The following is an 18,213-nucleotide window of genomic DNA, read 5'->3' as shown; positions in this document are numbered from 1 at the left end:
CCAGCCCAGAGCAGTTCATTCCATAATACGGTACTGGTGCTACCAGTGAAAAAAAGCCCATCTCCACCTCACTAGAAACTGACAATAATCAGACTTATGCCTGTGGGAGTTGTAGTCTGACACCAGGGGGTGGTCAGGTTTCCCTATGCCTGCTGTAGACCAAGATAAAATGGGAGCAGGTATGGGTTCGGAAGTGGGATTTGGAAACTATCTAGTTTTGTGCTTTTGACAAAACCAGAAGTGTGGGAAGCAAGCCCTTCCGTAGGTAACTTATAGCACACGTTTTCACCTGTGTTTTTTCCTTGTGTGGACTGTATAAGATGCTTGAATTCTATAGTTAACCTTTTGTGCTGTCTGAATTAGTGAAGGTTGTTGGTTATCCAGTGGGGCTATTTGACATAGGATGGAGCTTATTCATTAATGAATATGAGCCCTGAGAAAAGAAGGCTGTCAATTTGAAGAGAGCAAAAGAGAAGGGCCAGTTGCTGGTGGAGGTACATGGGCCAAGGATGTGAGACATGGTGGATTCCTGGGAAAGTGACAAATTTGCTTCTTCTGCCAGGCAGAGTAAGATAGGCTAGAAGGGTGAACCCTGGTGATTTACAGTGGAATATTTTAATTGTTCTGCAAAGTTTTAGTTTTGCTTAACGGTTCTTGCCATTGCAGGTGCGTGGGAACAAAGGTGAGGTGCTTTATGTGCTGGATGCCAGCAGTCCAAGGCATTCCAACTGGCTCCGCTTTGTACATGAAGCACCATCCCAGGAACAGAAGAACCTGGCTGCTATCCAGGTAAATTTGGTAACCGCTCATTATCCTTAATCTCCGTAAAGGAGTGCTCATTTATTTATTTAAATAAAGCTTTAGCTTTGACTTGATTCTGCCTTTAGATTGGAGTCTATGAAATTAGAGTAAAAGCTAGGCAAGAAGAATTTTAGAAATATCCCAAAATCATGCCTTATAGATACAAGCAGTGCTTTTTTCTGGGGGTATGCAGGGGTACACATACCCCTAAACATTTTGTGAATCTTTGTACTTTTGTCCATTTACTGTATCTATTCTTCCCGATTTCAAGTATAAAATGGTGATTTTCTTGAGTCAAAATGAGAGCACCTCTAATCATTTTTTGAAGAAAAAAAGCACTGGATATAAGAAATTAAAAATAGTGGCTAATCATACATCCATATTCAAGCAGATTAGCTTTGTATGCTGTGCCTGAGCTATGGAAATTCTAAAGAACTGTAAAAACTATTTAGAATCTGAAGTCAGTTGAGTGAGTATGCTTTGTTAAGCAGATAAGAATGCTAAGAGTTGTAGGGAGCGTCAACTATCTCCCCACTCCCACCCTGTCCTCAGATGCATGATATACTTTTTGACACCTCCCCCAGTGGAAGGAAATGGTTAATCAAAGTTTTTGGAATACTGCCAGATTGAATGAGGACTTGTAAGGCCATGTATGACATATAGCTATGAAGTCATTGGCCTTTTGTTGGAATTTGTAATCAGTGTGACAGCAACAATAAACCTTCAGTCTTTTCTCCTGTCATTCAACTGATCAATGAACATATAAAATTCACAATGCCTCTCAAAGCTAAATGTGTTTTCTGCTTGCTTTCCTGTACCTTAACCCCGTTTTGAGTAACCTGGTTGAATAAAAAGGCCTGCATTTGCTCCTGTGTTTGCCAATTACATTTTTATACTTTTTTTTAACAATGGTGTCTGCTGGTGACTACTGTATGGCGAAGGCCCCTTAGCTGTTAATGTCAAAACTCTTTATAAACAGGATCACAGCCAACCCTTTCTATTCAAGCACTCTGTTCATTAGCCACCAGACATTCTGGTGGCCTGGACAAGCTCAGCAAACTGGAATAATGAAATGGCAAAGGTTAATGGGAAAAGAGGTATTTACTGTGATGCAGTAGAGTGGTTTAAAGTCATACTTAACAAATGTAATAATGGAAGATTAGTATTTGAGAATCAGTCAACACTGTAATAAATATGGCACAACTGGTCTGCCTCTCAGCCTAAAAGGCAGGCAGGAATTTGGGAGAGGAGGTAAGCCACAAAGAAATCCAAGACAAATGCATCTTATTGCGTGTTGAGTTCCACAGTGCCACCCCCCAAAAATTCACACATCACACGTTAATTTTTGTTTAAGGTTTTTGGCATAATTTTGGCCACAACTTTATTCAAATACAGCAAATGTGAGTGGTTGCTTAGGCATTGGTTATGACTATCTGTCCTTCCCCAAGGACAGAGCTGGTCCCTTCCGGACACCACCGGAAGCCAGCATGGGAAACAAATATTGGGGAGAAATGAGGCTGGGAATCAGTCCAACACCGCTCACCCTCATGTTCCGGTGGGGCTTGCACGGCCCAAGCCCGGCACCACGGACAAGGACGAAAGAATGGCAAGCCCCTGGATTCCTTTAACGGAATTCCCTTTCGCATCATTTGGAGGGATAGGCACCTTACCCCTCCAAGCACCAATTTAACCAATGCCTAACCGCCAACCTTACAAGTTGTGACGATTTGCTACGCAGTAGGCAAAAACCAAATGGCAACAGCCAATCAGCCAAATGGCAAAATTCCTACCAGGCCCCCGCTCAAAGGCGAACGACCCCATGACAGGCATAGCAAGGTCAATTGAACCCAAGAACCACCCTATAAAAGGGAGGGGGGGCGGGTGATCCGATGCAAAACGGCCAAGAGGACGTCCTCTCGTCTGTCTCCCCTACTTATAGACTCTGACCACTCCTCCGAATTGGCAACACTCAAAAATCCCCAGCAACCCCTTTAACCCTTTACAGGCTTGGGTTCCCACCAAATTTGCCTAGTCATAATGGTGGCCTGCTCCCCAACCGCAACACGTGCTCTCTGCTAGTGAGAACACGCTTTGCGTGTTGAGTTCCACAGTGCCACCCCCCAAAAATTCACACATCACACGTTAATTTTTGTTTAAGGTTTTTGGCATAATTTTGGCCACAACTTTATTCAAATACAGCAAATGTGAGTGGTTGCTTAGGCATTGGTTATGACTATCTGTCCTTCCCCAAGGACAGAGCTGGTCCCTTCCGGACACCACCGGAAGCCAGCATGGGAAACAAATATTGGGGAGAAATGAGGCTGGGAATCAGTCCAACACCGCTCACCCTCATGTTCCGGTGGGGCTTGCACGGCCCAAGCCCGGCACCACGGACAAGGACGAAAGAATGGCAAGCCCCTGGATTCCTTTAACGGAATTCCCTTTCGCATCATTTGGAGGGATAGGCACCTTACCCCTCCAAGCACCAATTTAACCAATGCCTAACCGCCATGGAGCCCATAGCTCCCCGCCAAACCACTCACAACCCCAGCCAAGACCTCAGCTTGGACACCACCGCACCTAACCAAGCCTCATTGCCAGAAGCAGAAAGGTGCACGCCATCCACTCGAAATAAGGATGGCTTCTGAGAAGAAATCTCAGGATGAAAAATCACATCTCCGCCCAACTCCAAGACCTTTTTCGTCACTGCGGAGTTGATGCGGCCCCTGGCTCTCAATGGCGGCTGGGCAACGACTGCCCCTCCAAGCGCGCCGTTGTAGCAGCCTTGACCAAAATATTTTTGCTGCTGGCATCAGAGCCCGCAGCGTCTCCAAGTCCGATAAAATTGCAGCACGCAGGGAAAAACAGTCCATAGAAACCAGGTCGTTCTCACCCAGTTGCACCACAATGGCCGACGGGGGTCCTTCCCATAGCAACTGCCTCCGAATCCGAGGCAGGAGCTTCGACCAGCGCATTCCCCTTCTGGACAGCCAAGACAACTGAATATGTCGAGGAAGGCCGAGACCTGGACCCATTCCCGACTGCCGTGCTGCGACACCAGCCCAATGGACGATGCTGTGCCCACCATCCATATGCGGAAAGCTGCTAAACTAAGATAAAACAAGCAAAAATTGTAAGACACCAATAATGTTAACAAACATAACCTTTTAATGCATTCAATTTCCCACAACCTGTGTTTTATTCCCACTGCCTTATTAACACGCTTTCCGGCCTACTCGGTGGTAGTTTGTCTAGGCATTGGTTCACGACTAGCTGCGCCTGACCTCAGCAGGGCAGCACTGACGACTGGGCCCCACCATATCGTCAGTACCAGCAAACGTTGTAGGGGAGCAAGAATCCCAAGGCAATCGCATCCCGTCAGGTGTCGTTCCCCATTAGGGTAAAGATGCACCCCATCTGCCCTAAAGAGGGCAACAGCCTTGAAGAAAATAGCAGGGTGCAATATTACAGAACCACCTAAAGCAAGGACCTATTTTATTTTATTTGTTATTTGTTAATTTATTTTATTATATTTACTTTATTTTATTCTATTGTCCACCGCCTTATTAACATGCTTTTTGGCCTGCTCAGTGGTAGTTTGTCTAGGCATTGGTTCCCGACTAGCTGCACCTGACCTTAGCAGGGCAGCACTGACGACTGGGCCCCACCATATCGTCAGTACAAATAAACAGCGTGGGGGAGCAATGAAACAGGATCAGACTCAAGCTCACCCCCAAATGCTCCCAGGGACTCTTGTGTGGCCCTACCCCTTGAAAGGGGTCGACAAAAGCATAGCGAATCCTTGGATTCCCTTAATGGAATATCTTTGCGCATTGGAGGGGACAGGTGCTCCAACCCCCCCTCCAGACCACCTTGAACCAATGCCTTAAATTATTATGAGTCCAGGGAGAGCTGCCATCAACTCAATCCAAGCCCTCTTGCATGCAGGAATGCAAACTTATGCTGGAGGAAGAAAGCAAACATTCTCGCCCAGCTGTACCACCAGCACTGCGGGAGGACCTGCACAGGTCACACTCGACCACACCCAAGGAAGGATCTCCTCCCAAAGCATTCCCCATCCGGACATCCAGTAAATGTTCACATGGGCAGGAAGACTGAGATGGCGCCCCAGTCCAAACTCGTCAACATGCTTGCCAGCCCAGTGTACGATGCTGTGACCCAAATGTGCACAGCTGCTCCTATGAAAAAAGGAAATAACAGACAAGCATCAGCACAGACATCATTTGACACTTCTTGATATAACCCTTGTCAGCGTAAGACTTCCAATGACCCGTATTCCCAATCCTGTCTACTGACAGGCCCCCAGTCTGCAGCCTTTGCAGCAGTCCTACTCGGAAGGAATGAGGCATGTTCAGCGGTAAGCAAGCCGCAGGCCGTAATAACTGGTGCCCGACATAAGCACATTGATGCCTGGCTAACGGGAACCCATTTTCATGCACTAGGAGCGGGCCAGCCTCCAGGGAATGAAAAGCCAAATATTCTGTTATCCATAACCGGGCAAGGGCCCTCCTCACCTGTGGCGGGAACCCTGATTGTGGCACTCCTGCCCACTAAGTCTGTTTTAGAGTTCCCGATTCTAAAGACAAGCTCCAAAGGATAAGGAAAAGTCCTGAAGCAATAAGCCTCCAGACTCTCAGCCCCATGCTGGCACCAACAACCATTTCCCTAACCCTCAGTGCAAAAATGCAATGGACTACTGAAAGGAATCTCGCCTTGCTCTTTAACCAGCAGACAAGTTTTAACTTGTTGCAGATACTACATAAGTAAAATTGACCAACTTCCTGCCCGCTGTCCTATGAGGTTGGAGCCTATTCCAACCTTCCAAGGCCCTGCGCACTACAAACTTTATACAAGGGTCTCTGAAAATTAAAGCTTCAGTGTAACAGACATTGCAGCGGACTGAATTCTGATAGTTATAACAGCACGCCCAATCTGCAGCAGGTGAACCAAATACTGCAGGATCTGCTCAGAAGATGGGGGCTAATTCATCTGAATGGCCGAGGACTGCAAGCTTAAGGCTAAGAAATCCATCCAGGCCATCCCATAAGAGCTAAAAGCAGAAGGGGAAATGGAAGCTGCTGCTCTCTGTAAATACTAATTGTTGTCAAAATGCCACAGATGGTCTGGAAAAGTCTGGCAACAACTGAGTCTGGAGCCCAGGATCTGAAGTGCTTCATCTGAAAATGGGATAGAGTGTCAGCAACATCATTAGAGGATCCCGTAATTTGGAGAGTAGGAAGCACAATATTAAACCTTAAGCGGCGCAGCTCAAAAGCGTGAGCGGAGGGGCGGAGAATCTGCTGGAGCGTGAGGACCGTTTTGCCAAGACGCTCACCACTACCTGGTTATCAGACCAAAAGCAGATCCGATGGTCACTGGACTCCTCGGGCCACATGTGAACTGCTACAACAATGGGAAAAAACTCAAGAAAAGTTATGTCACATGATTGCCTCACCACACCGGGCTTGAGGCCATAGCTTTGCACCCCAGCAGCCCTTGAAATAAAAACCAAAGGGCAAAGATCCAGCAGCACCAGCATGAACCTGAAAATCCCTGTGCGGGTTCAAGGTATCCTGCCATGGCGAACTACTATTGCATACATTCAGGAATTGTTACCATCGCCTGATATCTGCCTTCACCACACTTGGTAGGCATAAGGGGACCTCAGGCCGCAAGCCTGGCCTAGTGGGAAGATTAATTAAGTGACCCAGCAAGATCGGATCTGATGAAGCATCACTTGCTACATAAGAAGTATTACAAAATAACTTCCTTCAAGGCAGACAGCTTCTCCATAGGCGAGTCGTTTGTTTTAGCAACGATATCCACTGGATCCCTAAATAAAATGGGAATATGGGCAAAAGGTATTGAGCTATTGCTTGCCAGCTTCCAGCTTCCAGCGCTTGGGCAGGGGGCATCTTGTGCTGCCATCATGATATGTAAATTTACAGGGCCGACGCTGGCCAGAACCCCTAAAGAAGTCCTGACAAAGCTGCCGCCGAGCCAGCTTCCTTTTCAGACACACACTCTGTGCAATGCAACTACACACTCCGTGCAATGCAAAAAACACGCTCTGTGCAATGCAACTACGCACTCTGTGCAATGCAACTACGCACTCTGTGCAATGCACACACAAACCCTCCGTGCAATGCAACTACATACTCCATTCAATGCAACTACACACTCCGTGCAATGCAAAAAACATGCTCTGCAATGCAAATACACACTCCGTGCAATGCACACACAAACCCTCCGTTCAATGCAACTACGCACTCCGTTCAACGGAACTACACTCCATGCAATGCAACTACACACTCCCTGCAATGCAAAAACATGCTCTGTGCAATGCACACAAACCCTTCGTGCAATGCAACTACATACTCCGTTCAATGCAACTACACACTCCGTGCAATGCAAAAAAAAACATGCTCTGTGCAATGCAAATACACACTCCATGCAATGCACACACAAACCCTCCGTTCAGTGCAACTACGCACTCCGTTCAACGGAACTACACTCCATGCAATGCAACTACACACTCTGTGCACTGCACACACCCTCCGTTCAATGCAACTACACACTCTGTGCAATGCACACACACTCCTTGCAATGCAAAAACAGACTCTGTGCAATGCAACTACGCCCCCCATGCAATGCAAACACATTCCGTGCAATGCAACTACACACTCCGTGCAATGCACACACACACACACACACTGTGCAATGTAACCGCACTTTCCGTACGATGCAACAACACCCTCCGTGCAATGCAACAACACACTCCGTGCAATGCAACAATACACTCTGTGCAATGCAAACACACCCTCCGTGCAATGCAACTGCAAATCTCACACGAAATGCAATGCAATGCAATTGCAGCCCATGCAGCACCGTGCCCTGCAATGCACAGAGCAAACTACAATGCGGGCACGCAAAGGTGCTTTCTCCCACTTGCATATTACGAATGTGGCGCCCATTACATCCCTCGCAGTGAGGTAACCACCAAAAGGACCTAAGTGTCCAGGTAGAGCAATGGGGGAGCATGCAGCTGTCCCATACAGGGACGAATCCTGCAACCTAGGCATTACCAGCACTATGCGCTGACCCAGTGAAACCAATGCTTATAGACCACATGGGAACACTATTCAGGCCGGAAACGCTTGCAGGCCATCAAATTCTAGGGCAAAGCCCTAGGATCACCTGCTAGGCCAGGCATAAATGTTTCCAGTGAAATAGGAGAGTTGAGGTAGCCCACAGCTTGTCCAGGTACCCCTGCTTGCCCTTTTAGAGGGAAGCACCCCTTCAAGAAAACCCAAAGTTCTTTTATCACAAATGGGCAGAACTACCCAGCAACAGAATAGCCTAAAAGGAGCAGTTAGTTTTGTTTTGTTATAACAATGGCTAAGAGGGGGATATGAACCCTGTCTCCCAGGTCTTACACTTTAGCCAGTAAGCCACAATGGCTCGTCTCTAAAATGGCATTCGCCACTATCAGGGCAAAACAAACTTAAAGAAAATAAACTTGTTCAGAAATGGCATAGTTCAAGAGCATATACAGAGTGCTCATAGTCCTTGGAGACACAGAGAGCCTCTGGGGCCCTTTGTTTGCCTCCGATATACATTAGGAGCAACTGGGCCTGCAAGCAGATACATTCCTATAGCGAGAATGAGTCACGTGTCAGAGACTTAACAAGTAACTGCTACCTGTAGCAGACTTAGGCTTGGAAGTTAATGTGCAGGCCGAATAGGCCTCCCTGTTTCTGCTCTTGAGAATCTTAGTCTCATAGCAATATTAAAGGAAGCCAAATTAGTGCTTCCACCCAAGGCTAGCTTAAAATTTGGCCAACAGCGCTGCACACACTCAAAATAAAGCCAACCTTCGGGGATACTATAAACGAAAGTGATTCCAGCTAGACTGGGAACAGCCCTGACTAGCCCCACAATTAAACAGGCAAAATGGGGGAAACCTTTTGCGAAAGAAAGCCCCTAACGGGGGCTCTTTCCCTATTGGGAAAGGCAAGCCACGGATATAGGGAGAATCTTCCCACAGGGCAGGGTAAGGGGTGGGGTGGGAAATCAAACAGGAAAAGGGGGGGGAATTAAATTATTTAAGGGACTAGAGAGGATTAAAAAGAAAGGGGAAATAAAGAAATGTAACCAGACAATGAGAAGATTGTCCAAGTGCTCCATGTGATCCGATGCAAAACGGCCAAGAGGACGTCCTCTCGTCTGTCTCCCCTACTTATAGACTCTGACCACTCCTCCGAATTGGCAACACTCAAAAATCCCCAGCAACCCCTTTAACCCTTTACAGGCTTGGGTTCCCACCAAATTTGCCTAGTCATAATGGTGGCCTGCTCCCCAACCGCAACACGTGCTCTCTGCTAGTGAGAACACGCTTTATAAGAAGACAAGGAGAGTCTTGCTGGCTCAAACCAAACCCTATCTGGTCCAGGATTCTGTTCTCACATTGGCCAAACACATGACTATGGCAAGCCCATAAGTGGGACATGAGCATAATAGTTCTCTTCTGCTTATGATCCTTCTTGTGATTTTATATATTTACCTATTGCAATATTTACTTATCATAAGGCAAGTTTGAGGTTTTCTGTTCATTTCTTGTGCTGCCCATAAGCAATTATATTAACAAAAAGTTAATACCCAAATACATAGTGTTTGACTTTTATAAGAAAGCAGGACCATCTCCTTGTTTTAGGGGACCCATGGCAGACTGCACTCCCTATATCAGTGGTCGTCCTATATCACCACCATCATTCAAATATACAGACCACATCAAAGTATAAAACCATCAAAGAAGACTAAAACAAACAAGCACAGGTTCCAAAAACAATAAGTTCAACAAACTCAAAAAATGATAAAACCACTCATCTAAATCTAAAAAGCAAAACAATTTCATCGGTTGTAAAATTTGAACCGCCAGTGGGCACCTAAACATCATTGTGCCAGGCATCTGTCTGATTTTGAGTGGCTAGTCTGAGAACTGGAGCTACAGGAGTAACAGCCCAATTTATAGTACAGGATAAGCACACCCATCTGCTTGACAGAGATACAGTAGGAGAGATGGTCCCATAGATACCCTGGTTCCAAGTTGTTTGTTGATATGGCAGTCCTGGCAGCAGTAGTGTTGGACACATTGCTCTGAGCCACCATTTAAATTTCTAATAATGTAGGGTCATTATGGGAAATTAAAATGGCAGCTGAGCACACGTATAGGAGCATAAACCTTCAGCAGTAGTCTTAGAATCTTGGTATGGGGTGAACGAAGGCTAAAACCGACACCCGGGGCGGGGCAAACCACCGGCTGTGCATACGTTGTGCCATTACATAGGACGCATGCATGGTGTCACTATGTAGGGCGCGTACAGTGCATGTGTGTGACACCACGCATGTGTTGTACATAGTGGTTTGTCGCCGGCGCCACCCCAGCACCGTACGGACGGTGGCAGGATTTTCTGCTTACAGCTGCAGCGGCAGCAGAGGGATCACACCGCCGTCCGTATGGCGCTCGGGCGGTGCCAGCGGCAAACCGCTATGTACAGCGCAGGTGTGGCGTTGCTATGAACAGCGCATGCATGTGACACAGCACATGCGTTGTACGTAGTGGTTTGCTGCCGGCACTGCTCGAACGCTGTATGGACAGTGGCAGGATCCTCTGCTTGCAGCTGCAGCCACGAATGCGGCTGTGGCAGGGCAAGAACCCCACGGGGTGCCTTCTTGTCACCCCTCGAGACATAGCACCCGGGGTGAACCGCCCCCTGCCCCCCCTTGCGACGCCACTGTCTTGGTAATCTTGGTAATCTTAGAAATGACTCTCTCTCAAACTTTTATCAACTCATGTCCCCCTTCTGAATTTTTGGTGCCTTCTGCCCTTCCCTTCATGCCCTGCTTCTAACAGCAGAGGTATGGATTTGATACAAAGATTGTAACTGAAGCAGTGCTTTTGTTTTATAAATGAAGTCATAGTCTTATGAGCCATGCTTTGGTTTGAGTGTTTCTGGGTAGAGTGTTTCTCTACCCTGCTTCTTTAACCATGGTTTGTTTGAGCTCCCAACCAGAAATGCTCAACTAACTGCAAAAGGTTTGACTCAAGAGCAGCTGGAAAACAAGTCCAGCTTTGGACAAACTAGCCATGGTTTGTTTGATTGTCTATGGGACAACTTGTGGTTAACTAACGATTTGTTAAAACAAATCATGACTTAGCCTTTGTGTATCAGGGCCTTTGTGTGCCTGGACATATGTTTCCTTGAAACAAGAAAAAGTAAGAGCCAAATCTTTTTACATTAGGAGGGATGGGGGAATGTCTTATAACTTGATTTATTTTAAGTTTTTATTGTGGTAAATTAAAATTCCCTGGAACATGCAACAGTGCTATAAGAGGAAAAAGTAACTCTTTGATGAAGGCAAGATATCCTGATAGCTATCTGAACTCCACTGTGAAATACACATCTTGAAGAAAATATGTAATTAATTTTCTTCTCCCCATTCCATCACTGATGTAAGAGCAAAAAATGTGTCTGGTCCTTGAACACTTTTGCTTTTGACAAGTTTTTCAAATTAAATTGACTTTCCCATTTCATAAATAAGTCATTTTAATCCATTACAGACCTATCTAAGCTTTAGAAGTAAGATATCCCTTGTTGGCAGTTTCAGTGAATCTTAGTATATTGCAAATTAAAAATCATTATCTTGCTGTAGCCTTGCAAAGCTTGTCACAAAATATATGGCTATGCACACCGTAAGCAAGGCTCAATTAACTTTACTGGATGTTGATAAGATAAGAATTATGATTTATGACAGCACTTGGCAGCATTTGCTAGGTAAATGTGATTCTCCTTTTGTTTCCTTTGGAAGAACCCAGTGCACTTTGTTCATCTGATAACTGTTGCCCAAGTCTGCATTACCATAAAACCATTGACTGAACCATATGAAAGCAGGCCCATGGAAATGAGAGGTGGGCAGAAGCAAGAGGCTTGCAAATTCCAATAAAGCTATAGAGACAGAGCACAGGGCACACTCTATGTTTTGAGAGGACCCTGGGCAAAGTGTCCTCTCATGGACTTCCTCTTATGTAGATATAGGTCCCATTGGGAATACCTGGCCACAGTGTTGGAAGTAGCAGGAGTAGTCCATGGGGGGCTGGGAACTGGCATTGTAAGCTCTCAGAGTTCCATAGTGCAACTCCATGACATCCTGAAAAATATCAGTGGGTGGCTTGCAGACAGTGTCCTGACATCCCAAAGGACCTGCTAGCTGCCTAGGGTGCTGGTGCTGAGCTTGATATACTGCAAAACAAACATCTTTATGTCTTCAAAAGCATGCAAAATTAGTAGGTGGGCTTCCACAGGTTACATGATTCCAGCCATCTGGAAATCAGTTACCAACTGAAATTAGGCACACAACTAGTATTCTGATATTTAGGCAGCAGTTGAAGGCATTTTTGTTTAAGAAGGCTTTTCCTAATATGTAACTCAGGCATTTTATGGACTATTAATTGTACAATTGAATTGCCGAAATGGTTTTATTGCTGCTAGCTCATTGAGTCTACAGGGTTTTTTTTGTATTTTATCTTACTTTTCCTTCTGTCATACACTGCTCTGGAACCTTTGACTGTGAATTGGTTTATAAGTTTGCAAATAGTAAATAAATAAATAACAAGCTCAATTGTGTCTGAAGGGAAAAGTCAACCTTGTGGTACTTTAAAGACTAACAGATTTAACTATGGCACAAACTTTTTAAAAAGTGCAACAAGACTATGTTGTTCCTGCTGGAACTTTTGAGCAATATATTATTTTCAAAACAATGGGTGATATTCAAGTAAATTGGCTGATCAGAATGAGCTCTAGTCGTGCAGTGGGATTTCCCCCTCTCTCTTCCACCTGTATGTCCCCCAAATCTGCTTTAGGGGGCTGGGGAAACCCCCAGAATGGGTTTAGGGCTTGTGGGGGTACCCAGAGGAAGGAGAGGGGAGAAAGTCCTATTGCACAAGCAGACCTTGTTCAGCTCATGCATACCCTGCTTAACGCTACTATGAATTCCACCCTGTATCTGACAAAAATTACTTGTTCTTGTATCCACTCAGAAATTTAAAAATTAATTTAGCTGTATGCTTTCCTAAAGGGACTGTCCAATCTCTTGCTTTCCCCACCAGGAAGGAGAAAATATTTTCTACTTAGCTGTTGAGGATATTGAAACAGATACAGAACTGCTGATTGGTTACCTTGACAGCGACATGGAAGAAGTAGAGGAAGAAGAGGAGGAAGTAATTACTAACCAGGAAGAAGATGACAGCATCATTAGCAACAATGGTAACAGCAGCCATAAGGAATTGCAACAAACTAGTGAGAAAGGTATGGATGAAATTAAGCTGAATGGAAATGATGTCCATCTGTTTAAAAGCACACAGTCATTTCTTAATTTAAGAAAATGAGGGGCACCTTTTCTGTATAGTTGAGGATTTTGGTAATTTCAGTTTTCTGAACAGTTTACAAATTGCAACCTTTGCAAGCTATCAAGACTACTTCAGACTTCGTACCTTTCTGCCTCAATAACTACGAAACAGGATTCTATTCTTAAACATTACTGAAAAAACCCACACCTCTCTATGTGTTTCTTTTATAAGATTATTTCAGTTTTAAAATATATATTTAAGGTGCTTTCTTAAGCGTCTTAGAAGGCACTGATAGCAAAGGACTTATCTTTGTTTAATGAAATAACATAAAACTCCAAAAAATCAAACAGCGGTACATAAATAAGGACTTTACAGAAGTGATAGAATTTACATAAATGATATAATAAAACAGAGCACCATCCCTCTCCCCCAAGTTCTTTCTTTTAGGTGGTGTCATCACTAAACCTCTTCCTTGAAAGTTGATCTTTCTGTTGGCTGGAAGGAACATTGCCTCATCTCAGTCACCTCAGCAACACAGCAATCTTCTCAAAAGAGTTGCCACTTAGGAAACGGAAACTTACAGCCCTTTATAATATAAAGAGCACCAGTTCTCTTTCCAACTGTCTGCCAGAATTATTATAGCAATGTATGCTAGAGGGTTACACCAAGACAAAGCGATGCAGAAAAATAAGTTGCACAGAAATAAACAAAGATAATTAAATTTCTTTGCTGTTTTCAGATGTCAGCTGAATTAATCATGTTTCTTTTTGCAGTAATATGAACTCACCACAGCTTAGAAAATATTGTGGATCCTCCTTCATTAGAGCATTTTCTTAGAATATAATCTTCCAAACATGTTATACACAGGAAATGATTTTTCTGAATTTTTCTTCTTTGCCGTGCAGATTCTTTTAGTTGCAAAGAGGACCATGCCTGCCCTAACTGTGAATCCAGTTTTGCCAGCCAGGAAATCCTAGCTGAACACCTTCAGACATTGCACCAAAAACCCAGTGAAGAAAAGGAATTCAAATGCAGGAATTGTGGGAAGAAATTCCCAGTTAAGCAAGCTCTGCAGAGGCAGTAAGTGTATAACATCATTAACTATGATTCCATGTCGCTCAGATCATTAACTTGAATTTCTCTTCTTTAGGGATGGATGTATTGCAAAGTTAGCAAACATTTTTAGACTACTTTAAAATGTACATTTTTGAACGCACACTGAAAACATCTTATACCTGGAATATGACAGAAGTTGTGTGCAGACAGATGCACTGCAGCAGGTACACTTCTCAGAAAAGTCAGGATTGGCTTTGACTTCCTGCTGAATGTTCCCTCAGTGAGCAACCTGGGTTTGTCCTGTGTTGTCTATGAAATGGAAGTTTTGGAGGAGAGGTGTTCTTCTGGGTGGGCTTTCATGTTAGTCTCCAAGCATTCCTTCCAACTACAACAGCCCATGTTGGCTGTTTTCGCTGAACATTTTGGACAGGCATAGGCAAACTCCGGCCCTCCAGATGTTTGGGACTACAATTCCCATCACCCCTAGCTAACAGGACCAGAGTCAGGGATGATGGGAACTGTAGTCCCAAACATCTGGAATTTGCCTGCGCCTCATTTTGGATAATACAACAAGCTTGGGGAACATCATCATAGCTATGAATGTATGGGTTCTGTTTGGGTTGGGTGGAGCCATCTTCCTGACAATGACATCACTGCTGCTAACCTGGAGGCAGATGGGGTGGGACAGAGAGACTGCAAAGTTGGGGTCACCAACTAGAGAGTGGTGGCCCCGCCGGTGTCTCTACACAGTCCCAACCTTGCCACCACCTTGACTCTTGAAGACCTGGTCCAGGTAAGAACAGCAAAGCCAGTAAAGGTAAAGGACTCCTGGACGGTTAAGTCCAAGTTTTGGGAGAGCATCTGTGTCCCACCACAAACTCCACTACTAGTTCACCTTCACCTTTCCTTCCAATGTTCTCTAATATTGTGGGTGCTGTAGACTTAGCTCCACAACCTCTTTGAATGCAGCATGGAATCAAGACAACTCCACTGAAAGCACAGCACATTGATTGAGCTAAATTGTATAAACCCAAATAAGCCCAAATAAGTTATGAACACTCATAAGGACTCGTAAGAATTGGCACCTCAGATAAGTTTCAGCTGTAATTATTTCTCCCCAAAATGCAAAAAAACAAACAAACCCCATGATGTCACATAATATTTATTGTACATAGAAATCGCATACGACCAAAGCTTGATAGCTCAGTTGGTAGAGCATGAGACTCTTAATATCAAGGTGGTGGGTTTGAGTCTCACATTGAACAAAGGATTCCTGCATCACAGGGGGTTGGACTAGATGACCTTCACAGTCCCTCCAATTCTATGAAAACAGAAGAGATCATTTAAAATTGAATTAAAAGCAAATAAAATCACATAACCAGAAGATCAAACTTGCAGCCTATTTGTAACATATTAAAATGAGAAAAGATACTATGTTTTAAAGGTATACATGAAGCAGCTATAGGTAGACAATTTGTGAGAGGTTATTAAGTCTGACCTCAATAGAGAGATACATTTTGTTTCTCTTCAGGGGATTCAGCATGTGAAAATATTCCATATTTTAATTGTGTATTTTGTTTTTGAAAAAGCAACCCTGGGAATGTGTTTGAAGTGCAGAGGAAAATTTCTTAAGTAAATATTGTACATTGGAGCAGCAGCAGACCTCTGGAAATTATACAGGGCGTACAACACACAGTTCCTCTTTCCAGCAGAAATGGAACATTTTCTCCCCCATTGATTTGCATTCTAAGACACAATCTTTGTAAAAAGCAACCATTTAAATAAAATGGGCATGGTTTCCCAACAAGGCAGGAATTTTAGAAGTTTTCTATATAATGGTGTGTATTATAAACAATGTATATGTAAGTAGATCACTGGAATGCAGTGGATCTATAGAGATCCATTGTGAATCAGTTGTTCTGGATGTGTTAACGTTTGTGGAAGGAGAAAAGAACGAAGGGTTTTCAAAGGTTTATGTTGTAGCTGTTAATCCCAACATGTTTCAGAAATAGTTTTCCTTCTTCAGGGGCATTTTGTTTGGTCAGAATACCACAGAAAAATACTATTGCATTCTGCAGCCTTGAAAATATGGAAACCACCCAAAAAAAACACAATATTTTTTTTTTGACTGGGCTGATGGGAGTTGTAGTCCAAAATAGATTTTACAGATCCAGCCCTAAAACTTGATTGTTGATTTGTGTTGTGTTCGTGGTCTCCCCTTCAAGACACCTAGTATATTAAAAACAACAACAAAAAGTATATATATAATTTAACTATAAACTTTGTAAATAAGATTACAGTGGTACTTCGGGTTAAGAACTTTATTCGTTCTGGAGGTCCGTTCTTAACCTGAAACTGTTCGTAACCTGAGGTACCACTTTAGCTAATAGGGCCTCCCGCTGCCGCTGCTGCCACCACTGCACAATTTCTGTTCTCATCCTGAAGCAAAGTTCTTAACCCAAGGTACTATTTCTGGGTTAGCAGGTCTGTAACCTGAAGCGTCTGTAACCTGGGGTACCACTGTACTCAGTTTAAATAGCATACATTGTTGCATTAAGATGGCTAAACCACAAATTAAGTGGCTCATCGTAATATTCTTAATTTCCTTCAATAATTCATATATAGTGGTACCTCGGTTTAAGAACAGTCCTGTTTATGAACAGTTCAGTTTTTAACTCTGCAAAACCAGAAGTAGTGTTCTGGTTTGTGAACTTTACCTTGGTCTACAAATGAAAACTGAATGTTGGAAGGGCACCAGTGGTGGGAGACCTCATTAGGGAAAGCGTGCCTCGGTTTAAGAATGGATTCGGTTTAAGAACGGATTAAGTTCGTAAACCGAGGTACCACTGTGTATGTATGTATGTATGTATGTATGTATGTATGTATACACACACAGATTTACCACTTGAACAAATATCCCAGGATGTGTGGGAAGCCAGTCAATCCCTGAAATCTAATTGACATTGGAATGTTTGACTTCTGTTTTATTTTGGAAAACAAACAAACATAGCATAAATGTGGATGGCATCAAACGCCCACACAATTTAAGCAAATTCGTTTATTTTCTTTTGTCTTTCCTGACAGTGTTCTCCAGTGCACAGAGAATGTCAACCCAGGAGATCGTTCAAGAAGTTTTCAGTGTTCTGTTTGCAACACATCCTTCAGCTCAGAATTGAGGTTCCATGTCAGAATTACTGGACTGCTCTCATCCTGCTGCTGACCTCCCTTTTGCATGCTTGCTTGCTTTTCAAGTTCCTTAGTTGTTTTCTGAACCCTAACTGTGCAAGACGAGAAATGCTTTCAGGCCTACCTGCAGTAGATTATGCATGAAGTGACCCCAGAAGTCTTCTGCGCAGCATGTGTTAAGCGCACTCAAAATGCCTGCTGAGAGGCTGATTCTTTTTGGAGAGGGGGGAAGTATCTTATTTCTTGATGTATTATTTTTTCCCCACTCTCCCAACTCTCCAACATCAGCTACGAGCAACACAAAGAAGCATGCCGAGGTGATGCCAGGTTCGTATGCAAGGCTGACAGCTGTGGGAAGAGGTTCAAGAGCAAGGATGCTCTGAAAAAACACAAGGAAAATGTGCACACTGGTAAGCATAAAATGTTGAAATCACTGGTGTTTAGGGAATCACTTCCCAGTGTTCAAATTTCCTGAGCTGAATCTGGATTCAAGAAAATGTCGGCCTATCTGTGGCTATTAACTGGGAAAACCAAAGTGTTCAGAGGAAGAGAATGAGAGCTCCATGTTCAGCTCCATGTTGAGAGCCAGTGTGGTGTAGTGGTTAAGAGTGATAGACTTGCAATCTGGGGAACCGGGTTCGCGTCTCCGCTCCTCCACATGCAGCTGCTGGGTGACCTTGGGCCAGTCACACTTCTTTGAAATCTCTCAGCCCCACTCACCTCACAGAGTGTTTGTTGTGGGG

The 18,213-nt window shown here is 44.1% G+C and overlaps 1 protein-coding gene across 3 annotated transcripts in view; it reads left to right on the top strand.

Moving 5' to 3' along the window:
* PRDM5 (PR/SET domain 5) overlaps nt 1-18,213 on the top strand; it is a 92,494-nt gene that overhangs the window by 12,915 nt on the left and 61,366 nt on the right. For all 3 annotated transcript variants that reach the window (XM_079990518.1, XM_079990517.1, XM_079990516.1), the window contains exons 3-7: nt 667-789; nt 12,989-13,187; nt 14,134-14,308; nt 17,369-17,461; nt 17,759-17,880. In XM_079990518.1, the coding sequence (XP_079846644.1) occupies nt 667-789; nt 12,989-13,187; nt 14,134-14,308; nt 17,369-17,461; nt 17,759-17,880 (712 nt within the window). The remainder of the gene's footprint in view (nt 1-666; nt 790-12,988; nt 13,188-14,133; nt 14,309-17,368; nt 17,462-17,758; nt 17,881-18,213) is intronic.

This window comes from Podarcis cretensis, assembly GCF_951804945.1.
Source record: "Podarcis cretensis genome assembly, chromosome: 9".
In the NCBI taxonomy this organism is placed as follows: domain Eukaryota; kingdom Metazoa; phylum Chordata; class Lepidosauria; order Squamata; family Lacertidae; genus Podarcis; species Podarcis cretensis.
This window is presented reverse-complemented; position numbering and strand designations above follow the sequence as displayed.